Source organism: Drosophila navojoa, chromosome 5 (assembly GCF_054131105.1).
Source record: "Drosophila navojoa isolate 15081-1374.11 chromosome 5, UAZ_NAV_1.0, whole genome shotgun sequence".
In the NCBI taxonomy this organism is placed as follows: domain Eukaryota; kingdom Metazoa; phylum Arthropoda; class Insecta; order Diptera; family Drosophilidae; genus Drosophila; species Drosophila navojoa.
This window is the reverse complement of record NC_142893.1, coordinates 9,925,144-9,951,504: the sequence shown is the minus strand read 5'-3', so window position 1 is coordinate 9,951,504 and position 26,361 is coordinate 9,925,144. Positions and strand designations below refer to the sequence as shown.

The window sequence follows — 26,361 nt, the reverse complement described above, 5'->3', positions numbered from 1 at the left end:
CAAGTAAACAAACACAGACAGATACACACGCACATTTCTCTACAAACAATTAAATTACGCATACGCCGCATTGGCCAAAAAAAGTAGAGATATTTAAAGCTTGACTAAACGCTTGAATACAGTTGAATATAATTATATATATCTGTTTGTAACTAATATTCGCCTTTTCTTCTTCAGCTTCTTTCACATTTTCCGCTAATGTTTCTTATTTTGTTTTTTTTTTTTTTTGCGCTAAAACATAATTAATAATCACGCAGTTATCTATTTCTGCCTTAACAAAAGCCACTAAATTTCTTTATCGCTTCGTTTCGACGCCTCGCTGACATGTCTATTGTGTGTGAACCGTGTCTGTGTATCTCTCTCTCTGTGTGTATGTGTGTGTGTTTGTGTTTATCGCTTGAATGCCGTTAGTCATTGAGTTTTGCGCACAAAATGTCAAAGATTGAAATGTATCTGACTCGCTTTGCATATGCGACCGTCATTAATGAAGCAAAGCCGAAACTGAACCTTAACCGGCACAGATCATACCTAAATATATACTATATATATATAATATATGGTGCACATGTATATATTTATAGTGCCCAAGTGCGCTGTACAAGGTGCACAAGTCAAGTTCAGTTCAGAGTTCGGCTTACATTATAAAAAAAAAAAAAAAACAATGCCTAACATGTTTATGCCTTGTTTTTTTGCACTTGGCTAACTACGCTCCGGCTCACATATATGTATATGCAAGTCTATAGATGTATGTGTGTGTATATTTATATAAATTATATATTTTATGTCGTGGCATAAATTATTAGCGCATAATCTTCTTCGCTTTAAGCCATCATTAATATTGATTAGCATTCAACGAAATATTTTTCCTGCTATTTTGCTGAGGCCACGTTTCAAATTTAGCTTTGATTTTTGCTCATATTTTCATATACTTTTATACAATATATATATGTGTATATATTTTCAATATACAGGGTCAAGGTTGCCTACGCTGCTTTCTTAATAGAGTTCGAGCTTTTGTATGTGTGTGTGTGTGTTTCTGTTATCTGTTATCTGCACAATTCACAATTTACTCTTGCTTTGAATATATTTTTTTCTTTTTTTTTTTTGTATATTATGCGTCTTTTCTTTTAGTTTGCTTGTTATCATTAACACTTTAGTTTTATAAATGTTTATTGCTTTTACTTTGTTGTCTTTCTTTTTCTTTCTCTCTTCTTTCTTTTAGTTCATTTTTCACCCGGCTTTTGGCTGTTCGGCGCGCGGCCAAGAAAACGTTGCGATCGGCGCGCTATGCGTCTGGCAACTGCTGCGAGCAGTCGACAGCCGCAGCTAACAGCGTCACACGCACACACACACACACACACACAAGCACACACAGGCACCTGCACACTCACACACCAATACATGCACACGCTCATCGATAGCTTTGTAATGGCATACAAACAGTTTTTGCTTTTGTTTATTTGAGGCATTTCGATATTCGCGCGCTTTGTGCGCCATGGAGAGAACTCCATGTAAGAATTGAGAACGGTTCTCATTGAACTGGAACTATGCCAAGTTCTTCTTTTTAAATGTATATCAAAACATTATTTATTGTCTTATGGGCATAAATTAATTTAATAGTTTTTATTACAACAGATCCGCAGGAATTTAAAGCTCTTAAGGAATTCTTTGAAATCTTTATTTATATTTAAGCGAATTCTATTAAATCGAAACGAAATCTACATATGTGAAGCTCTAGCTTCAGAAGGTTATTCTTTTCGAATGGTTTGATAAACTCACTGATGAACTCATTGAATGATTAAGTGAATAACTAACTAACGAAGTCGTTTAGCAAATGCATTACAGTTAGGCATCTATTTTAAGTGCTTTGCTAAATAAGTTGATTGATTGACTAACGTTGGACTAACAAACGAGGATTGATTGATTAAATCAATAAATAAAAACAAAGAAAATCGTATATATATACGGTATATAAAGATGATTCCTGATTATCTGATTGATTGACTGACTGATGAGCTTACAACAAAATCGTTCTACTAGTCGATGATTGACTAATGAAATAATGTTCTAGAAGGACTCTGCTCCCAGTTAGTATATAGCAGTGCAGTCAGTCTGATTAATTGCTTGACTAACAAACTAACTGTTTTCAATTGTAATTTCCAATTAACTGAAATTCTTCCAACTGGTGAATCAATTAAAATCGAATTAGAAAAAAGTGTATAATTTAGAAAATCAATTTACGCAATTCCACAGCTCTCCGTAAGAATTCTAGTAAAATTATTGAAAAACTCGTTTGTTTCCTGTGGCCGTAAACGGGTCTATATTAGTTGGGTTTTTGTACGATTCAAGCTTTGAAGTGATTGACATGTTTATATCATGCAATCATTGTGTGTTAGCGTGCCTCTAACTTATTACACTCAGCAAATGTATTTGATTTAGCAATTTGAAGGATGGGACAGACGAAAAACTTAAAACACAAAAACACAAACACAAATTGTAAGCGAAACACTCAGCAAATATGTTAAATGTTCGACTCGACCAGCCGTGTAAGTTGTCAATTTGCAGCTGTTATTGTTGCTGTGGCTCTGACTGTGGCTCTTGGCTTAAACCAGTTGGTGAGCAATGGCGGCGCACGTTGCGTATGATTTATGTGTGAGTATCTCGGCTTGTCATCTGGTTAAGGCCAACTGTTGCTACAATTCTGAAATGCTTATAAAATGTTGTGTACTTGTTGGTATTTCGAATAGAGCGAGAGCGAAAGAGAGAGAGAGAGAGAGAAAAGGTTTCTGCTTATCAGTTGCATATGCTTTGGCCTTATCACAACATGTGTGCCTGCGTGTATGTGTGTGTGTGTGTTGCTCTTATCAATGAGTGTTGACCGCGATTTTCGTTGCTCTTTGCTTTGTGTTTTAATTTGAGTTTAGTTTGTATTCAATAATTACTGATAGGCTCATAATCCATCTCTATATATTCATTGATTTCTATGACATTCTTACAAAATTACGTATACGCTCGGTTGTCTATTTATTCATGGTTTACTTCTGCGGAATTTTTTAAATATTACGTGTACGGATAGACGCACATACATACATAGATAAATGCATAAAGATAACAACGTGCGCTAATTATAGAGATACTAGAGTTTATTATTATTATTATTGTAGCCATGATTCATGCTGGATACGGGCAGGTTAAACAGGCACTACACAGCCGAGATTAGAGCGCAGTTATAGCAGTGGTAGTAGTAGTACGAGCATTACAGTTATGTTGTTCGAGCAGTGCCGGAAGAGAGCTACACGCAAGGACTTACCTCCTTTGTAGGCACGTGCGCACAAAGCGTTCTCCATATTGATAAACATATTGCTTAATTTCGCATGAAATTTATCAAACAGCTGCAGGTCTGTATGCAGTGCATTTTGTGTATGTGTATGTGTGTGTGTGAATGTGTGTTGTGTGTGTGTACATATATAAAGTATAATTAAATTTAACATTAAGTATGCAATGAATTTAGTTAAAAGCTTTGGCTGACCGCAAGGCATTTAAGCAAAGTATGCTCTGCCATTTGGTGGGCAGTTAGAAAAGTTGCAAATGCAAAAGCAAGGGTCTTATAAAAGACGTATTTAAGTCTTATTAAAACTAAAAATCCCTGCAAGTGTTTGTTCTAAAAATAATTATTGAATAAGTTTTAACCATCTTTTTACTTTATGGCGAGCTAAACAGAATTTATTTTCTGGTAAAATACTTTTACAGACCACTATGAATTCTTCCATTTTAATTTTAAGCTAATTTTTTCTACTTACACCCAGCTTTATAATAATTAAAGCACAATCCGCTAAAATAGACAATATTAGCTGCATAAAAGTTAGCTTTATTATTTGAAATATTTTGCTGCATACTTTTAGGTGCTTTGATATTTCACTTCGATCCATAGACTCGCCTGCCTCAGCTTCAATAACGAAATTGCACTGAAATTGTCTCTGAACGAGATATAAAAAAACTTGGTTCGTTGCCCTGAATCTGACTACACTATAAATGCGCACATGCAAAAGCTGTGTCTGCTCTCTGAACTGTCGAGTACAATTCCGACACGGGCAATATAGGCAGGCATATATGATCTCTATATATATGTATAGCATCTGTATGTACACAGCGAGCTGCTCATTTTTAATTCGCAGCAATTGAGGAAAATTTGCACTCGCGACAGATTGCATTTGCACTAATCAAATCTGAGCGAATCCCCGCGAAACCCATTTCGTATGCCATTCAGTTGAGTTGAGTCTACTTACAGTTCTCGCTCTTGGACAATTGACCGACTTTGATGTGATCGAGATTACCGCCGAGCATTTCCGCTACGATTTCCTCAACATATTCCCTAATCCTGCTGCGCTCATCCGCATTTATAGTCGAGTTCATGCCAACCTGACTGACGCTCTCGAACTCTGCAAAGAAAATGAAATTTAGCTATAAAATCTAGCCTTTTCTGCTGTTGTTGGCTTTTTGTGCTTACGCATCGAGCTGTCGGCGAGTTCGGAGCTGATGGGTATATAGATTTCGCTGCGTGCTCGCAATGGATAGACGAACTTTTGCTGATTGAAGGACATCTGCTCGGCCACCCAGGACGAAGTTTGCTCCAGCGACTGCTTCGAGCTGTGGCACAATTCGCACACCCATTGCGCTGCCTTGGGCAGCCAATTGGCGCACTTGATGCCGCGACACACCTGCTTGCCACACGTGCAACATGTGACAAAGCTATAGAAGGGGAGAGAGCGGGGAGAGAGATAACTTTAGACTGGCACTACTTAGAGCCAATTTACTACTCACTTTTTGGCACTGCTCAAATCCAATTCTGCACAGCAGACATTGCAGTTGGACTGCTCCTCGCTGGCTGTCGACTTCTTCGGCTTCTTATTGACTAATTTGCTACAAAAAAAAAAAAATAATAATAAAAATAAATAAGTAAAAATGAAATTTATTTAAATACATACATTAAAATGTTAGAAAGAAAATTTTTTTTAAAATTAATTCATTAGCAAATCTATAAAAACCTGTATCATTATTTAAAAAAAAAAATTAAATAAAATATACATAAATAAAATATCCATACATATAAATAAAATTACTTGAATTTTTGTATATATATTTTGTAAATTTATTATGTATAGTTATTTTAAATTATTTTTTATAAAAATGTAACAAAAGTATTTTTATTCTTCATTTATATATATAATTTTAATAATTATCTTTTTTTTTTTATTTTATGTTATTTATGTGTATTACTATATATATATCTTTTTATATCCTATTGAATTTACTTTTACTATTTATTAATATTTTTAAATTTAAAAATTATATATATTATTAATTAATTAAATTTTTGTTTTTTATAACCTTTTTTAAATTTTATTTTATACATATTTTACATATATTTCAGCAAAGATAAAAAATTATAATAAAATTAATAAGTTCAATTTATTATAACATTAAGTTTTTAACGAACTAGTTGAAATAGTGAATGAACTTCAAACCCTTTTTAATTTATTTAGCAGTTTAATAGAGTTTTAGCCTGTTTCCAATGAACAAAAGAAATGGGTAAGAAATGTATTATGTATTATGGACTCTCCCAAAAAAATGTTTCTCTACGTCAAGATTTTATGCAAATCGCGAGAATTGGGCTGAAGCCTTGAATATAATCCGGTAGATATTATTCTTGACACAATTCCGAGTTTTATATTTCTTCTGAGAATAGTTAAGTGAAATGCCTATTGAAATGTTACATATATGCATACATTTATATGTATGCATATCTTTGATTCAGATCTTTAGTTCCCTCAATTTATGCAAGAATATGTTTTAGAACGGCTTTGTCTAGCTTTAGACTCTTGATATCCATTCTTGACACAATTTTCGGCGTCTTCTTTGTTGTTGTTGTTGCTGTTTCTTACTTTCCTTTCTGCAGTGCTTCGCATTGAATATTTGTCTAAGTTTGTGACGCAGAATTTGAGATAACATACAAATTATTTGGCAAAAGGTTAAACAACTCTATGAAGGCTGCGTGTTGCTAATTTTTGTTTAATTTATAATTTTCTGCTTTGCCAGCATCTCTTTAATTAGTTAAGAAAAAATCAATATTTTAATGTGTTTTAAATATTTCCAAAACAAGTTCCAAGCGACCAAATCCAAACTGTAATTAAGATACTACTCAATCTCCATCTCTTTCTCCATCTCCATCTCCATCTCCTTCGAGTGACTATTGCATAAGGAAAAATGCGGAAGAAAAACCGTGGATAAACCCGTTTTGACCAGTGAAAAGTTATTTGGCAATTTTTCTATAAGCTACTGGAATATTCAATAATTTTTTATTTGGAATTATAACTTAGGACAGCTTACAACACGCTGAACCAGTTGTATAACAGTATAACAGTAGATATATATTTTGTTTATAACAATCACATATACATATTGATACATACAAGCAAACTAAAATTACATTTATTGCTACCTGTATAGGGTCTACGTATATTTATAGTATTGGATATTTGATAGCTTATGGGTTATATGTAAAGGTATTATGATTATTATGTCAGTCATTTACAATTTATGCAAATTTCTAGAAAAGAAAAAAAAAAAAGAGAAAATAAAAATAAAACAAATGCACGTAATTGAAACCGAATGCTCGAAAATGATTAAGTATATATACATACATATATACTTTTATATCTATATGTGTATATAATGTTAACAACGTGCACAAAATATTAACACAAATTTTTGTTTTTCTTCACTTATTTCTTTTGGAGTGTGTTTCAAGTGAATTGGCAGAAAATTTTGCAATTGTTTACATACAGACGCAAATGAAATCGAAACAGAAATTAAAAATCTATCGTCTAATTGGAGAAATTTCAGTCAAATACGAGACAATTGTCTATAGATATTGATGCTGTTGCTGCTGCTGCTGTTGTTGTTGTTGTTGTAGCAACTGCTGCTGACGCTGATGATAGCGTAGACGCCTGCGCGCCCAGTGCTCATAGTTATTTTCGAGATTCTCATAGTAGATATCCTCCTCCCCGAACTGGCCGCCCTCATCCCAGTCATCCTGATTGGGCGGCCGGCCAAAGATATGCGCACTGGTCGTTAGCTTCAGCAGCACCACCTCCATGGTGCAGGCCATGAAGAGGAAGGCGAAGACAGCGAAACTGATCGGTGTACAGAGCAATTTCTCCACTTGGCAGATTACACCGGACGTAAACAACATGCTGGCTAACGGGCTGGCCGTGTCTGTATAACGTAACTCCTATACTCGCTTCGCGTTGTTGTTTGCTGTTGTTGCTGTTGTTGTTGCTGTGGTTGATGTCGATTTCCTTTAACTTTTATTTAATTTGCTATTGAACTCTGGTATTGTTTTTTCAGTTTGCTTAATTTGGCACTGTGCTGCATGGCCGTATATTGTTTTGTATTTGATTTTACTATTTATTCGAACTCGAATTAACTACGAATTTTATTTTATCTATTTTATTCTATTTTTTTTTTTTATTCGTGGCGCGCTCCGACAACAACTTTCTCGCACAAGCTGTGGTTTTATTATGCGCAGTTCGCTTTGAGCGCGCCAGTCTAGCCAACAGCTGAGCGCGACAGCGACGTCGACGCACAAAGCTTATGCCGGTTTTCGCATAGAAAGCAAGAGAGGGACAGAGAGTGCGAGAGCGACAGTGGGAGAGTGGCACACGCGGCAACAGCGTGAGAGCGCGTGAGCGTGTGGATCGTTGAGAGAGTGAGAGTGAAGCAAACACAAACAAACATAAACGTTAAACATATGCGGATAGACGGGCATAGACAAGCGCGTTGATGACGTAAGAGCTTTATAGCGCCGTTGTTGTTGCAGTCATCGTTTTTTTTTATACCCTGAACCCATTGAAAATGGGAAATCAGGGTATAATGGTTTTGTTAAAAGTATGTAACAGGCAGAAGGAGGCGTGGCAGACCCCACAAAGTATATATATTCTTGATCAGGGCGACAAGCTGAGTCGATTTGGCCCTGTCCGTCTGTCTGTCCGTCCGTCCGTCCGTCCGTCCGTCCGTCCGTCCGTCCGTCCGTCCGTCCGTCCGTCCGTCCGTCCGTCCGTCCGTATGTATGAACGCGTCGATTTCAGAAGATATAAGAGCTAGAGACTTCAACTTTTTTTTAAAATGTCCGTATATATCACGCGCAGATCGAGTTTATCACTAAAAAACGATAACTCATTCCGATACTTTTTTATCGATAAAAAACCTTATCGAAGATCACTTAAATAATTATATCTCCTACATCTTTCAAGCTAGAGTCTCCAAATTTAAAATGTATACTAAGATATATTTTAGACAATTTCGGTTTTTGTTAAAATTTACCCCCCACCCCTAAATCCACCCCCTCACCCTCATCTTTGTAAAAGTCGTATATCAAATACTAGAGACTTGTGCTTCGGTATACACATACATTTAAACATCATGATTACGTTCTGAAAGTTTTATTACGATCGTACGTCTAGAAATTAAATTATTCAACAAATAAGGTTTCATTATATTGCCAACACTGCAGCGCAGCCCAAGCCCAATCGCCAGTATATGCGTGTGTGTGTGCATGTGTTTGTATGCGTGTGTGTGTGTGTGTGTGTGTGCGTGTGTGTTTGCTAATTATTATTGAAATATCAGTTGCTTGTAGGGTTCAGGGGATCTCGTAGTCGAGCTGTCTCGACTAGAGCTTTCTTTCTTGTTTTTCGTTGAGATTTACAGTAACTCACGCGTTTGGCCAGAAGCTTCAGCATGGCAGAATAACCAGAAATCTTACAGCTGCTGGCCGGTAGAAAGTTTGACAGTTCTGGACAGTGTTGGACAGCTGCTGCTGAGATCTAATTCGAGCTCAAGCTCTAACTGGAATTTGTATTCGCTTTTAATGCTGATTGATAGTCCGTCTGGCGTTTGATTTTCCTAATGTCTGACTTCATTATTCATTGCGAAATTTCAAACTATTGTAGAAGATTGTCGAAAATTCCGCAAACTAGTTTTGATTTTAATAAAAATTTTGTTATTCATATTAGTTTTGCGTGTGATTTTTTTTACTAGTTGTTTTTTTTTTTATAAATTGTAGCTCTTGGAATTTATTAATTTATTAGTCTGTCTAATGATGGCTGATTAATAAATGGCGCCAGGAATGAAACGGGTTTTGGAATAGAGATAAAGATCAAAGTAAAAACAAATTTAAATAATATGACTAATTCTATAAATAACTTATATGAACAACAATAAATTGTTTTTATTCTCAATAAGAATTTGTTGTGTAGAACTTTTTTATGCTTGTTTTGCTACTTGACTTTCAGTCTCAATGCCAGTGTCAATGCCTCAGTCGCTAAAAAAAAGTAACAACAACTTACAGATATTCATTGTAATTTTTTTTTTTGCAGTGCTAACATTAATTGCAAATATGTTACTTAGCAACTCGTACATATAAATCGTTTTTTTATTCCATAAGAAATTCCATACCAATTAGCGAACGCCGAAAAGTATGCACCGAATTATTTTGCGGGATCTTTTCTGATATGCAACACTTAATGGGAATTCCGACTGGTTCGACAGCACTTGCCACACTTTTCTTTAATATTCGTAGTTAATTTTTGTGCATTTCTTAAAGTTGCCTTGACTGCTTCTTAGCCACTTTCGTAAACATAAAAATTCTGTCACATTTGTAACACTTTTTTCTCGGTTTTTGGGTTTGTTTTTGTTTCTTTTCACTTGCCATGCGACTTGAATCTTAATTGAACCCGTTTGGATTCTCATTTTCGAGACACATTTAAAGAATTTAACTGCAGCAAAAGCAGGTTAGACAAATTTCTAAGAAGTGAAAATAACTTGAAATATTATTTTTGATTAGATTAAAGTGAACAGGTGTATTTAACATAATGAGCGCCAGTGTGTAGCATAATGGGCTGCATATAAATTCATAGATTTCCATACATTTCAGTCTCTATTCATTCTGCTTTTAAAAGTCTTTTCAAGTCGAATTATAAGTTGTATTCATCAAAGGTTTTCTTGCTTGTTTCTCGTAACCCATAAACTCGATTATTCACTGATTTAAGGCCTTAATAAGATAAGCTCTTTACAAGAAGTATATTAAACCTTTTATATAAGAAATGTCAAAAGTTTTTACTACATTCTTCCTTAACTAAATAATAAGTTTTAATTTGAAACTTTAATCAGATTAAAAAGTATTTCAAATCAGGTTAAGTATTTGTAATTGTAAATGCTTTCTTGTTATTTAAGTATCCATGTCAAAATCAGGGTAAAGCGCATTTAACATTTCAATTACTTGTTATGCAACATTCCTGTTTCCAAGGCATCCACAACTAATTTTAACCCGAATCGCATAGTTCCATTATCTCCAACTCTTTTTCTGTCAGTGTAGCGTACTTATGCATTAAAATACTTTTAGCCAAGTGACGTTGACAGGCGTTAATTATAATTATAATGCCGCATAAACTGGCTGACTGACTGACTGACTGACTTTCCATTTATGCATGAAGCGTCTTTCGTTTTTTTCCCCAGTTTTCAACTAAGAAAGCGAACATTGTAAAGTGTACAAAAGCCAACTGATGATTGTTTAAACAATTGCAGCTTTACGAATACATTATTAACACAAAATAAACAAACGCTTCATTAGCTTGCATAGACCTAGGAATTATATTATTCTTTGCTAATTGTTGCTATTGTACACGAGAGGGAGAGAGGGAGGGAGAGAGAGGGCTGCATGGAGACCGTTAGCTCATGAGGTGCGTTCTTAACGATTTCCGCTATATCAAATTTGTGTCACATTGTTATGAAATATTTGCTAACGGTAAACGATAATCGACAGACAATCGAAATTGGCAACAGCTGCGAAACCAATTGTTGTTGACCAATTAAAGTTATTGGTGAATTAAGTTATTACACAAGCGGCTTGATTTGTGACTCGACCAAGGAAATCAAAATTGAACTCAGCTACCAAATAAGACAAAGCAAACAGTCACAAGAAAAGTAAACAAAAGATTGATTATTCAGATGATACCCTGTACCTTACAAAGAGCTGGTTGTATGCGCTTAGACATAGATATGCACTAGGTGAGATTAAAAGTCTATATATGAGGTAAGCGGAGTAGCCGATATTTATCGATTAGTTTTAGGATAAATTTGGTTCAGTATATAATTATTTTCTATAGGCAAACAAGCTGATGATCCATTTCCTTATCAAAAAGGTTTATATACCCATTAGCTACGCTCACAGGGTATACCAAACGAAACTCTAGTGGACATCAATTATGCCAAATCAGTTTTTATGTGCAATTTTTTAAATGCTCCCCAGATAGTTTAACACATACTTTGTGCAGTTGCTTTACTTTTCCCATGTCTTTTTGGCCAACACGCGAACGTAATCAACACGTAACTGAAAACGAAAATCAAGCTGAAAAGGCAACTTAAAAAGCAACTAGCCATGTTGTTTTAGCCAACTGAATGTGCGATTCGCTGCACGTGCAGCAATTGGACTTGAAGCAGGTGCAACTCTTTGGTGGTCCACCAACTCAACTGAAATCAACTCGTTTCGACTCACCTGAACAAATGCTTAGCGCCACATTGCAGCAGATAGGCGCCACCGATTAGGCCAACGACACTGGTCAGACCCAGGAATAAATTATTGTTGCCCCGATGCATGGGCAGCTCCATTAGGCAGTCGAAGGGCCGCAACAGACGCTTGCAACACTGTGGAAATTTCTCATTTGTCATTTGAAGCAATGCACAAAGCATACACAGCACAGCAGATCTATTCTATTCGCTAACTGAAAACAAACTCAATCTGAACAGCAAATTTGTACTATACGACGGGGATTATCAGTCTATGCGGAAAATAGACAAAAACAAAAAATACCTAACTATCGCTGTCTTTGACATTGTGGCTTGAACATATCTTATCATTCAGATAATATAACATGTCGTACATGTATGTACGTATTTATTTACGCATGTAAGTTGGCTCATAGTTGAATAAATGATTTCAGTGTAATGCCCTACGTGTAGTATTTCAGTTCATTTAAAAGAACTTTGAATTTATGATTTAAAGAGAGCTGATTACAAAATGGACTACCTCAAAAGTTATTAAGTTCTGAGTAAAAGCAGAGAAATTTACCATACTTTCGATTTATGATTGAATGACACTCGCTTAAAGAAGATAAAAGAGCTGGCAAGTATTTAAAATATCAATCAAACCTAGTAAACAATGTTTCAGCACTGTATTTTATGCTCAAATGACACTTGCTTAAGTTTATAGCTCTACTTCATATCATAATGACACTTGCTTAGACTATAAATTTGTATGCCTAAATGACACTTGGTTTATAGATGCCAGACTGTTGCTAAACAGCTTTAAGCAATAAACTTAAACAAAAACAACACAAACAGATTTTTAGAACTAAATCAAATTGAACTTGGAATTTTCATTTATTTTTAATATTTCTTACACTTAGCAGCTGCTGAAGGCAGAAAAACATTTTGTTTTTCGCACTTAATTAAAATGTATACATTTGAATGGGAAACTTTGTTCTCTCTCTATACTCTGAATTTACCTAACTTAATTATTGATATAAAAAACATATCACAAATTTGATTACACATTTGAATTTAGCGCGTCTTTTATATGAAAATAAGTATTTATAAATATTTTCAGTTGAATAAACGCGCGAGTTACAAAATTTTGTATTCTATTCAAAATATTTTAAAATGTATGATAATATATGTATTTATCCACATTTAAAGATCAGCAATACATTTAAAAAAAAGTTTAATTTAACTACTATAATAAAAATAGGCACAGTTTTTTATTTGAATTAAATCCCTCACAATTTGTTAGCCGAAATAAATTTTATTTAAATACAATTCTGTTATTATATCACTACTGATTGATCAATTCGTTTAATTTGTATATTGATTAACGTGAAAAGTTCATAAAGCAATGACCTGTTAGCTGGCTTTTAGCATTAATCAATATACAAATTTAACGAATTTATCAAATGATACTGTATAAACTTTTAGCTGGCTTTTAGCATTAATCAAATTGATATGCATGATTTATTTAAAGCCAGTGTCATTTACGCATTTAGGCAAGGCGCATTGTTCACTTAAGCTGATGCCATTCGAGCACTTAAGTTAATTTGCGTCAAATAACATAATTTGCATCGAAAATTCGTTTAGCCACACAGCAAACTGCAATTTCTACTACAACTGCGTCTAGACTTTTTACCTGTTTTAGCTGCTTAGCTGTGTACCTGTGCTTATCGCTTGGTATGTGCTCTTGCTAGAGTTATTTTTAAACACTATCAATCACGATTTTGTATTTTGTTTGCTTGCAGATTAAACATAACAGATTAATGCAAAGAAATTCACGGTTTTCACGGTTGAGAGAATTTTCAATTTCTGTTCTTAAAGTTTGTTTTTCTCTATTGAGATGCAAGTTCGCTCGTTATCTAACACTGGTCATCAGCAATTGTCTCGAGCAAAAAGGCAAACAGCATGTGATTAAACATGACAAATGCGAATTACGAATTGCAAATTGTTTCTATACACTTGAGCAGACATCAAAGTCATTTTTAATAGTTTTTTTTCTCGTCGCTTTTGGTTTTACACTTTTTTACACTTCACGTCTTCAAGCTTGAATAAATCATTGAGCGAGCCAAGAACTTTATTTTGCAATTAAGCGTTTGCTTGTTTTTTTTTACAGCGTTTATCAATCAAATCTTATTTTCGGCATTTATTTTCCATATACTACATGTATGTATATAAGAACTTGTTAATTGATTGCCTGAGCACCGACAAAATTGAGCCTACAGCTATCTGCTGTCAGCTGTCGGCTCTCTCTGCATATACGTTTATCAGAAATTTACCTAATTTTCCCGCCAGCTGACTTAGGATGTCTCTCGCACGATTCGCGACGATCTTAACTGACTTAACTTGAGTTTGCGACTGCGTCGTTGGCTTTACTCTGCCTTACACTTTTTTTTTTTTTTGCAGTTTGTCGTATCATATATATGTACGTATATATGTGAGGGGTATTATATAGTCTTGTTTGTTTTTTTGTTTAAAAAAAAGCCTGACATTCGTTTTTTTGCGGCTTTTGATTTGATAACAACGCGCGATAAATAAATAATCGCAAAAAAAAAAAAATTAATAATAATAATAATAGAGAGAAAAACAAACAAGAAAAAAAAACTTGAAGAAATAAGAAAGACGCAACGCAATGAAAAATTTCACAGATAAGTGTCAAGATTTTAAGGTTATATCACAATCGCCTTATAATTGGACCGAGACGTTCAAGCGCAACAATTTTGGATATATATTTAGGTCGGATTTTTCATTTAGTTTTATATAAATTTAGTTTGAATTTTGCAGGGGTTTTTAGTTTGGTGTGTGCGTTGTGGCGAGTATCCAAAGTGGAACTGGACTTTAGTTAGTTTAGTCACAGGTTAAAATAATACAGGCCGATAACAAAGAATAAAAGCAGAGAGAAAGAGAGAGAGAGAGAGAGAGAGAGAGAATGACAGAGCTAGGGAGACAAATAGGGTTAAAGAGGCGTGAGCCGTGAGAGACAGCTGAATAACTTGTGTCATTTGACCAATTAGCTCTTTGTCATTTATGCAAATCGTGAACGGCAAAGCCAAACGGCTCAAATCAAAGAAAATCGATGGTAAAACTTGGAAAAACAGCTCGACAATGACAAAATGAAAATGAATTACGACCAAAGCCCGTTTCACGTGCTTTCGCGTCTGTCTGTTTGTTTCTCTCTGTCTCTCTCTCTGGCGGACCCAATTAATTGGCATTCATCAAATTAATTATGAATGCAGCGATAAGATAAACTCAAATTGCGCTCGCTTATAGAGCCGATAAGATTCAATGTGAATTAAAGTCTGAACGAACGTTGGTGTTACTATTGCGAAACGAGCCAAAGCGTAGACGAAAACAATGTGTGAATGGCATTAGGCTCTAAAGATATATAGAGATAGAGAAGAAGAGGCAGACTGTCATGTCAGTCTTATCAAATCTGTACAAATCTGGTTCGATAAATATCGATTGCTTAAACAACTTTTGATAAAGTTCTTTCTCATTACGGCTTACATTCAATATATTCTGTAGATTCTTCTCAATGCATATTTACATATCTTTGGATTCCTCTTAATCTCAATTATTATCGATAGTTTCAAGGTAGTTCCTTCGCATTTCTGTGATGTCCCTTTAAAGGCAATACGAGAAAATTAAGTAATATTTGTATATACTTATACTCAAATAGATTTCGATCTAAGTTCGTAAAAACGAAATAAAAAATTCCCAAATGATATACCCCATAGCAATACAGTTAATTTGGCCAGCGCCAACTCTCCAAGAGAATAAAAACTTCTCATAATACTCTAAGTTTATTCTTTGAGCAAAAAGAACATCATAATGATATTACACGAACTGTTAGGCAGCTATACAAACATACTTATAAACATTATATATATATATGTATATATATACCGCTTAACGATGTTGTTCAGCTCTCAGTGCGCCTGACATGGCAATAAAATACATTTTGAAGATGAGTAATGAAAAGAGTTTTATCACTTTTTTAGTTTGTTTTGTTTTTTCTTCAGTTCATTGTGTGTCGAGTGGGAACATTTGTGTCTCTCCCTCTCTCTCTCCATATATATATTCCCTTCCCAGATGCGACTGCACCTGCGAATAATTTATTTTTGTCATTGAGGTCGACAAATTTTGCAAATTGCAAATCTGAAGTTTGTCGCACTTTTGTCAGCTTCGCAGCGCACCCAAAGCACATTACAATGAGAAATCAAAATGCAAATCAAATCAACAATTGGCAAACGGCAGCTGCACTTGAGAGCATCCATCTACCGTATGCCAAATGTCTGCCAAGCCAAGCCCATCATCAACCACATCCGTCCGACAGCCTCCTCAATTTTTTTTCCTAATGTCGTATATCTAGTGCCGTGGGCCATCGTAAAATTGTTAATTAGCTTCGTTCGCATGTGTCAAATATTTGACAAAATAATTGCGAAATTTACATTCAGAAAATAATAGACATTCATTATTCATTTCGATAAATCAAAAGACCAGTACCAAGAAAAAAATAAAGATTATATAAGAGCTTGAGCAGCATCATGAAATCAAGTTTATCCCGGAACTTATATAACCAGAAAATATAAATTATTTATTCTAGAAAATATTTCATAAAACATAAGAATCATAAATTTTATATCTTAAATAGTAATATATAGCTATCGAAGAACCTTTGAATAGAAAAGATAAGGGACTTTTTTTTAGCTGACTTTAGAAGATATGTAACTTCGAATCTAGAGTTGTAATCCATCAAATTAAACCAAGAGGTGATTTAAGATCTATGGAAAGAGAGAGAGAGAGAGAGAGACATATCGAGAGAGTTATAGTAAGAGACAAAGAGACCGAGATGAAAAGAGAGTAGGAGAGTGAGAGAGAGAGAGTGAATTCCAGCCGCATAGACATAGAGAGATCCAGAAAAGACATTCGTAATCAGCTTACATTGAATACCTTACTCGAACCACTTGAAATTCAAGTTATTTGCGCCTTAAGTCAAATGTAAATTTGTGTCTTACATGATTCATTATGGGACTCACCTTAATCTATCGCGCAGCTCTTGATATGTGGGCTGATCGCGCTGCAGCAGCTGCAGAATCCGTTGGCATTGCTGCAGACGCTGACGCCGCTTCAGTGCCTGATGATCCACGTCGAGAACGGCGATGCCGCTGTCGACGCTGTTGTTCAGCTGCTGAGCGGGACTGTCCACAGGTGTTGTTGTTGTAGGTGTTGTAGGTGAAGATGTTGTAGGTGAAGGTGTTGCTGCTGTAGGTGAAGGTGTTGCTGCTGTAGATGAAGGTGTTGCTGTTGCTGTTGCTGTTGATGTTGTTGTAGGTGTTATAGGGGCGGTGGCTGTTGTTGCTGTTGTTGCTGTTGTTGTTGGTTCTGTTTCTGTTGGTTTTGTTTCTGTTGATGTTGTTGTAGTTGTTATAGGGGTTGTTGCTGCTGCTGGTGCTGTTGTTGCTGTTGCTGTTGTTGCTGTTGCTGCTGCTGTTGCTGCTGTTGCTGCTGTTGCTGCTGTTGCTGCTGTTGCTGTTGTTGCTGTTGTTGCTGTTGTTGCTGTTGCTGCTGTGTTGCTGCTGCCTGCCATTGCGTCGGCGGCCATTGTTGTAGCTGTTGCTGCTTAATGAGTTGCTGTTACCGTTACTGTTGCTGCTGTCGTTATCGTTGTTGTTTCTTTTCTTCTTGTTGTTGCAGTTCACAGTTTGTTTTTGGTATTTGACGCTTTCGCTTCACTTGAACCCGCTTGACACACAAACGTTCACTTTTAATCAAAACATTTTTGCGCTAAGCCATTTCCGCACGCAGACACACACTGTACTCGAACTGTACAGTGAATGCAGGCTAACATGCACAAGCCAACACTCACTCACACACACACACGCACAAACAGTTTCAATTCGTTTGCCTGGGAACCGGCCGTAGGCGCCTCCGTCGCGCTGTCAAGTTCAGCGCTCAATGCGATTCTCCGCGCGCCACTTCTCAACACTGGTTTTGTGTTTTAGACACTTTTTGTTTAAATTCGTTGGCTTACTCGTTGTTTGGCTTGCTTTTGTCTCGATTCACGTATATTTTTCAGCTATTTTCATTCACTTGTCGCTCGGCGCACATTTTGTTAATTACGCTCGCATTTCGGCCATTGTCTTGGCCTTTTACCAGCGCCCATTTGCCTTATCAGCCGCAGCGATATACAAATTTTTCACTCTTGTTTGTGCGGAGGGGCGTGTGCTCCACAAACAGCTCGTGCGTTTGTCGTATTTGGTACTGCAAGCAGAACGAGAGAAGTTTATATAGATGAGAACGACTAAACAATGCTCTATTCTAGGTGCTGGGAGAAAGTTGATTTGTTATCTATACTAGTGTGAAGTTGTGAGACCAGGGCTTACATATCTGAAAAGATTTGAATCTATATATTTGGAAAATATACGTATATATTTATCTTAACTACATATAAATAATTCAGAAATATTAAGTAAAATTCAAACATATAACCTCAAAATTTTATATGTAGATATTGTTTATATTTTATATACATACACAGTATATATAAAACTTAAATTAAATAAAATGTACAACAGTGCCATCATTTAGTCTATATTTATTATATAGATAGCTATTCGTTATGTATTGATTTATATTTAACTTTAACATTTATGTGTGCCTTAGTAAACCTGTTTATTTGCTTTCTTAATGTTTTAAGGCTTGGTGCAAATTTTGATAAAAACTGCAATTTCTGATTATTATTATTGATTATGACTATATATATAGATAGGTACATATAGCCTATACATATTCAACTTTAAAAGCAAGCAAAACAGACACAAATTTGCTGATTCGAAACGATGACTAAACACTCAGAAAACTCATTAGATCAAGAATGTGTGTTGTATGCGATAAAGCAGTATTTATAGTCGAGTAAGAATACTGTATATGTCATATACTATATATATATATGTTAGTTAGAGTTTCGCAGTTCAGACCTCATATTTTATAGATATGATAGAAAACTTGCTTAAACTGTATCGCCAGCTAATATACCCATTTCCCAACAAAACTTTTTATTTATATCAAGAGTTCAGTAAGCAGTAGTGCAAGCTAATATACCCATCTCACAGACCAAGCAGTGTGTACCACATAATCCATAGCTACGCCTAAGATCTAATGAAACGAAATGATAGCTACAAGCCAATATACTCCGTTTCACCTGTTGCACAGCGTATGTTGCGTATATGAAATCTTTATTTTGGGTTTACTTTATGGGCACAATAAACAAGCCGCGTTTATTGTGCCTGCAGATAAGATGTTCAAAGACCTCGCCCCACGTCTATATGTAACTGCAGCAGCAGCTGCTGCTTCGCTTTGAAGGCAAACGATTCTACAGCTACAGCGAATCGGAAACTAAAGAGCAGAGAAGACAACGCCACACACATACATACATACATACATACATACATAAGTATATGTACTATATAATTTCTGAATGATATGCCAGCGGAGTCTTTTGGCTGCACGCTTAAATATGTAAATTGCCAAGACCTAGACAGGCACGTAGCCGCATTTGGTAATTTCATTTAATGCACTGCCATCGATTTGCATAGTGGGGACTCTAGAAAGGTGCGGGGCTATGCGCCAGCGGGAGGGGGCGCTTAAACGATAACAACAAAAACAACAGCGACAGCAACAGCTTGAAAAACAGGCCCTAAGCATCGAAAGAAAGCTGCTCAACTAATCTCCTCAAGCGCCGCTTGCTCATCAAGACAAACACATAGAGGGACTGTCAGTCGGAGAGATATTGAGAGGTAGTGAGAAAGAGAAATAGAGAGGAAGAGAGAGAGAGAGGCGGGTGGGGGAGTGAGACAATACCTGTCCATAACTATATTGAAAGACAACCCCCTGGGGCGGCCAAGCAACCCAGTCAAGAAAAGATTTGCAAATCCAAAAAATTAAAAAAAGAAAAAGACAAACACAGAAAAGTTGAAGAAAAAAGCAAATTCAAAGAGAAATTCTAAGACAAAGGCAGCGAGTGAAGTTTGACAAGTTCTGAGCAACAAAAATTAAATAAAATAAAAAAAAAAAACAAAAAAAAGAAATAAAAATAATAATAATAATAATTTATTAGGGCTAGGAATAAAACAAAATAAAATATGGATTGGAACCCATAGCACAAATAATAAGTAATTGAAAAAATCCTAGGTACTCAAACATTGTATTAACCTCTCTGGGTCAGATTACATATTATATATATTATTCATATTCCTTCCAGAATTATGCTAGAGCAGATTATAAATGCGTTGTGAAAACATTTAAAGCACAAAATCGGTCAGCTATTTATTTTATAGTACAAATATTCACTTAAAAGGCATATGATAATAACTTACTAATGTCAAGCCGATTATAATTGACACGAAAATCCATAAACGAAACTTTAGCAAAAGAAGGTCTAAGCACAAATCTTGCCAAAAAGCCGCTATGAAATTAATCAAATAATTAAGACTATTTTTAGACCTCGAAACACACTGAGCATGGAAAATTCGAGCCATAATGGCTAGAGCGTGTTTTCACTAATTAAACTTTAATTATTTAAATATGTCTTTTGGACAATTTTGCTTTCTGTTGCCGTGGGGCAACAATTTCTAGAGCTCGCCTCGCTGCCGGTGTAGAATAGTTAAGGCAGTTAAATGGATGACATGAAATGCCAGAGACTTCAGTTCAGTTGATGATGATAATGATAATGATGATGATAATAATGATGCTGGCAATGATGATGATGATGTTGGCCAGTTGCAGATACACTTTGTAGCTGTATCTGTGACTGACGAAGCATTAAACGAGCGCGAGATGCGAACAAAACAAGACGAAGATTTTTGTATCGCATTTCCAGACAACGGGACACAAGACATACTAAGAGACTGAGAGACAAATAGACAGAGAGTGAGAGAGACAAAGAGACTGACAGACGCACTTGTTGATTGTTTTTTTTTCGAGTCAGTTGTTGTTGTTGTTGTTGTCCCCAAAGCATTTCTAATGCTTAAGTTCACTTGTCTTTTTTGGCTTGCATACTGGCCGCTGGGCAGCTATACGAAATTCCGTGTGTTTATGTGTGTGCGTGTGTCAGGTGAAAACAACGGCTTTGCCTGTGAATGGGACTTTTGGGCGGATTTGCGTTATAGAAATGCAACAAAGAGAAATAGAAACGAATCGCATGATATGCAATTTTGTGTGCATGATTAAAAATGCATTTACCCAGTTTTCGAATACACTAACAAAGAGGGGGATGGAGGAGGAGCGAGCGGGAGGAAGTATTGCCATTATGTAAGGGCATATGTATGCAAAGGAGGAAGGAGCACAGATCTACTGACTATACTATACTGACTATATATATGCAACTATATCGGGGAGAGTATTCATACTTGGAATTCAGATTTCTAGATTTACTATAGAATTATGTCTTCAATTTTGAATAAAAGCAGAAAAGACATTGTTCTTAAGAGTATATATATTGCGGACTGAGACTATTTGCTATAAATTATAAATTTTGATATGAAACTATTGCAAATTTGTTTAATATATGCAGGAAAACCTATTCAGAAATATATTATAATTCACTACGTTAACAAACGGTTAGTAGGTAAGGGTATACAATAGTCAACTATATACATTTATTTAGTCAAAAAAGACTATATATACTTTGCATATATATTCTAATTTGACAAGTCAGCAGCTTGCTAACTTATGTAAGAATGTATTGGTAAGGGTATTTGAAGGTCGGGCTGCACAAAGACTAGCTGCTGACTTTAACTTAAATGAATAGAGTATTATGGCATGCAGTTCGTATGCAAATTGACGGCGGCTTTTAGATATATTCAGCAGCAGCTCTTTGTCATAATGATAATCAAAATATGAATATACTTTTGTGGTAAGGGTATTCAAGCCTCGGCTACACACACTGGATTAAATGCATGTCTGCATTTTTGATTTATCCAAAGAAGATTAGTTATATAAAGCAAGGCTACCTCTCGTACTAGTAATTGATTAAAAAAAAAAAATCAGATCAGCTGCTCATTGCTCAATGGCAACTGTTGCTGCTGTCGCTGCTGCTGCTGTTGCTGCTGCTGCTGCTGTCGCTTCTGCTGCTGTTGCTGCTGTCGCTGCTGCTGCTGCTCGTGCTGGTGTTGCTGGTTACGTGTTGACTGTATCTAGAGTTGAGAGATTTGTGCAACATTCTCACACAATTGTTTCGCATTGCATGTCGCTTTAAGCGGTTACAGTAACTAATTTGATAATTAATTAAACAATGACAGCGATTCCAAATGCAATTGGGTCAACAGCAAAGCGAAAAGGGGCCAGACGGATATCAAGAGCTAACAACATACAGTATTAGTTATAGGCGAGCAATTACAGCAGTACACATTTGCATAGGCAGACACGGGTACAACAACAATTAGTTAATCAAGCCGGCAAACGCTAACAGCAGTACAGTGAATACACGCCGCAACGAACAGCTGGCCCAAGCAGCAAATTGCAAGACAATGAAAACAGAAATTTAGATAAGTTTTACATTCATTAAAGCCCTCAGAGATTTGATGATTAAGAGCGTAAACACTCTCTAAGTGGGATTTGAGTCGCGAGCTAAAACCTAAGTGATGTGTTGATAAATTCCAAGCACATGTTGAAAATGTTTAAAATGCCAGATAAACAGTTGTTGTTGTTGGGAGTGAGACATTTTCTTTTCAAATTTAGTTTATGCTGTTTAAAGCTTTGATTGTATTGCTCGTCTAGTGTTGCATACATTAAAAATCTCGGGAGAGTTATTGTAGAACTCCGAAAACAAAGTTATTTGTGCGCTCTGTGTTTAATTTTATACAAAATTCTAATATTCTTTAAAAGATGTTCAGTCCAAAGAGCGAGTGCTAATTATACGAATTTCGATAGACTTCTTAATGATTGTTGTTCGTTAATGGAGCTTTCACTGTACGCGCAATTAGTTAACAAGCCGGCTAAGTACACAGTGTGTATGTGTGTGTGTTTGTGTGTGTTCAGTGTGTATGCAAATGTATTGGTTAGTCAACGCCGCGGGCAATCGGTTAATTAATATTTGGACGAATAGATTTTGCACAGGCAGATGATCGATGCTGCGGCTGGAGATTGATGTGGATGTGTGAAAGGGAAATCTTGGTATTAATTACACGCAGATGTATCAATAAAACTTTTACTAACAGCCTCACATATGTCCGCTGCTCTCTCACTCTACATACCTCCCTCTCTCTCTCTCTCTTTGTTTTTCTCTGCCCAGCTGAGCTGTTGCTTCTATGAAAAAAAAAGGCTAATGAAACAACAACAATTGCAGCTGAAAGCCGCTTTTAGACGGCCAAAAACGAACTAACGGAAGCTGGTAACGTCTTTGGCCGCGTCTCCGTTGCCACTTGGCTCTAAAATATTGTTAACTGATGCTGGCCAATTGGTTTTGCTTTCTGCTTTGCTGCTGTTACTTAAGTAATTTTAGTTTTGCTGTACGTAAAAGTTGTTTTCATCAGAGAAAAACAGAGTCGAAAAAATATCAATCGATCAGCGGAAGCAATTTCAGCTCTCTTTTCCGCTTTGAAGTTTTCTTGTTTGTTGTTGTTTGTTGTTGTTTTCTTTTTTTTTCCCACACCCAAAACACAGGGTTGCATTTTAATGCAATGCTAAATGCTCATGACATTGACACTTGTCTCCTGCTTCCCCTTCGTCTGTGCGACTGTCCCTGTCCCTTTTGCACTTGCATGCGCCCCGTTGACACTTTTCGTCATTTTATTTTATGCGCTCATTTCTTTTTTTTTTTTTTTTTTTTTTTGTGTCTGCTTTGCGCATGAGTCGCTTGTTTTAGTTTAGCACTGACATATCGCACGCTCCAGTGACCCACTAGGAGAATGCACTAAACAAACACTAACACACACACACGCACATTCATAGGCATCTATATATAGACAGCTGCACGCAGGCTTTAAGGTCTAGGGCTTGCTCCCTCGCTGTCCCTGAGCCCTTTTTTTTTTTATTTTTATCACCAGCTTCGAGTGCTGCTGCTGCTGTTGTTGTTGTTGCTGCGCTTGAACGATTTTAATTTCAGCTAAGGTTCACTTATCATTGCTTATTGCACGACACGTTTGAAGCTATTGTTTTACACCAGCAACAACAAATTGACTTAAATATAATATGAATACTATGAATACTATGAATAATAATAATAATAATAATAACAGTAACAACAATAACAAAACGAACATTGATACGTTATTTGAATGCCGCTCTGCTCTGCTCTGCTCTACTCAGCCGTTGCGTGAGCGCCGCGCAAACGTTGAAACGCGAATGAGAGCCGTCAACGTCGACGCTGTCAAGTCGAGCTTTGTTTCGTCGTCGTCGTCGTCGCTGCTGCTGCGCAGCCGCTGCTCGTTGAGCGCGCGAACTCTCTTTCTCTCTCCCACTGTCCGTTCGATTGGCTGTTCTGCTGCCGCGCTCAACAGCTGGCTGCGAATGAACGAAACAACAAGAACTACGAAATTAGCGGCAAATTTTAATTCTGGTTTTTTTGATTAGGGGCCCAAAAGAAGTTTAAGGCCAAGGGGCTGCTGCTAGGGGTAGCTTTAACCAGTTTTTGCAATACAATTCAAGGGCAACACACGACTTCCTATACTACTGCCTCTCCTCTCTCACTCTCTTCTACTCTCTTTTACTCTCTTCTAAATTGCGAACTGTTTGGTCACACGACCAAACTTTATTTAGTATGCCATAAGGAAGCGACATAAAAGGGAAGTGCAAATATAAGCAAAAAAAAACAAAGAAACTAAAAATAACAGAGAACCATAAACACACAAACTCATTCGTATTCGGTTACACAAGTTCAGTTAGTCGAAGAAGCTTTGCTTCGAAATGGGCGTTGTTTATGGGTCGGTCAAATGAATCGGGAAATGCCCTACGCCAAATGCCGAGTCCAAGCTGTAAGCCAAAGCATGCAAATACCAAGCGCAGCGACATGCACGGAATAGGAAGCGTTTGGCTACCTATGAAAGACATTTGATACGTCTGTCAGCCGGACCAACAATAGCGACAGCACCAACAACAACAACAACAACTGCCACGGTGATATTCACAGTCCGTCACACACACACACACATACATACATACATACATACATATGAGCTCTGCCTGCGTTTATGTTTTCTTCGTCGTTTTTAAATTTTTCTTCTATTTTGTGTGTTTTTATGTACTTTTAACGTCTGTCTTTTGTCTCGCTCTCTTTGTCTTTCTCCTCCTGCTGCTGCTGCTGCTGCTGCTCTCTCCTCGGCTCCTTCCGCTGCCTGTGCTGCTGGTCAACAGCTTCGGCGCATTGCACCTGACACACTCGCCGACTGAGACGTCGCGGCGCGCCGGCTGCGACACGACAGCGCCTGAGACCCACTCTGCGGCATCTCAGTATTTGGTCATATTTTCGACCATATTTTCCGCTCACTTTTTTCGTATCGTATTCGTATTGATATTGGAATTTGCTGTTTGCTAGTTTTTTTTCATATGCCATAAGCGCCGTTGTTTAAAGCCTGACTAATGGCTGGGCAAAGTAACGCATTATCATCCCCCTGGCCAAGTCATCATGGAATGCAAAAGCACTCGATTCACAGTTAAGCTAGAAGCGTACATGAGATATAAAAATCAGCAGCAACAGCAACAGCAACATCAGCAACAACAACCATAAACAGTTGGCATTCTTATCAAATGAATCTTGTGAATTCTTTTGCAGCTGTTGACACGCGATTTTGACTTATAACAAAAGAAGAAAACAATGCAATGCAAAAAAGTTGTGCTAGATCTTTACATCGATCGACAGAATTTGCTTAGCCAATAACAAAATTTTGATGGGAGAAAGTCATTTAGCAACCACTTTCGATGCTGTTTCTTCTTTATGTTTATTTTTGGGTGGTATCACTTGATAGCCAAAGCGAATTTCCTGAGTTGCTAGCGTGAGAATTTGGTCAAAAAGGTGTGGCCAATAATTTGGACATCTCTGAATTTTTGATTGGCATAGACTACCATAAACCATTAGTAGTAGCATAAAAATTGAACATATGACATAAAGTATGCGTATAAGTATGAGTATAAATGAATTGGTTAATTTATTTATTTTGGTTAGCTCATATGGGTTCAAGCAGGCAAAAGAATTCAGATTATCATTATAAAAACAAGCTAAAACGATTTTTTTTTTCATTCCCCTTTAACAACTTAAGAATTGAAGAACAAAAGCTTACTCCGTGAGTACATTTGAGTTATTTGGGTATTTGCGCAGATTATCTGGGATATAATTTATGGCATCATATTGAAGCGGCGATAAATTTGCCTGCGGCAAAGGCAGCAACAAGTGCGAGCAGGCCAAATGGTTAACATGGCACACCCTGTGAACGTGCGAAATTCACTGCATACTTTCAGGCGGCGCATTGAATGAGCTTTTTTATGGACAGCGCTAAAATGTACTCTGATTTTGCATTCAGGTAAACAAATAATCAAACAAAACAAAATATCAAAAGACTTCAAGCAATACTCATTGACTAATTAAATATAGTAAAACCGCTAGCCGCTCTTCAGTTGTTGTTTGTAACTGCGCATTGGCGAAACTGAGAGACAGAGAGCGACAGCATCCACAGCATCCAAGACAGCTGTTGTGTGGAACCTAAGCAGGTC

General features: G+C 36.5%; 2 protein-coding genes across 7 annotated transcripts in view; both read right to left on the bottom strand.

Moving 5' to 3' along the window:
- M7BP (Myosin-7a binding protein) overlaps positions 1 to 24,072 on the bottom strand; it is a 41,916-nt gene extending 17,844 nt beyond the window's left edge. For 2 of the 6 annotated variants that reach the window (XM_089261635.1, XM_089261636.1), the window contains exons 1-6: positions 23,917 to 24,071; positions 16,695 to 17,919; positions 4,822 to 4,920; positions 4,508 to 4,749; positions 4,287 to 4,439; positions 3,311 to 3,400 (exon numbers count right to left, since the gene is read on the bottom strand). In XM_089261635.1, the coding sequence (XP_089117761.1) occupies positions 3,311 to 3,400; positions 4,287 to 4,439; positions 4,508 to 4,749; positions 4,822 to 4,920; positions 16,695 to 17,260 (1,150 nt within the window). In that variant the 5' untranslated portion in view covers positions 17,261 to 17,919; positions 23,917 to 24,071. Of the gene's footprint in view, positions 1 to 3,310; positions 3,401 to 4,286; positions 4,440 to 4,507; positions 4,750 to 4,821; positions 4,921 to 11,611; positions 11,761 to 13,934; positions 14,498 to 16,694; positions 17,920 to 23,916 lie in introns of those variants that run through there. The other 4 variants (XM_089261634.1, XM_089261637.1, XM_089261638.1 and 1 more) reach the window with 4 other exon arrangements.
- Positions 6,322 to 7,869, bottom strand: LOC108653105 (uncharacterized). The gene has a single exon (XM_018103423.3). The coding sequence runs from the start codon at positions 7,250 to 7,252 to the stop codon at positions 6,923 to 6,925; it is 330 nt and encodes a 109-aa protein (XP_017958912.1). The 5' UTR covers positions 7,253 to 7,869; the 3' UTR covers positions 6,322 to 6,922.
- Positions 24,073 to 26,361: the final 2,289 nt, after the last annotated feature.

Coding starts and splice junctions, on each gene's coding strand:
- LOC108653105 (XM_018103423.3), bottom strand. CDS start 7,252: ATGTTGTTTACGTCCGGTGTAATCTGCCAAGTGGAGAAATTGCTCTGT.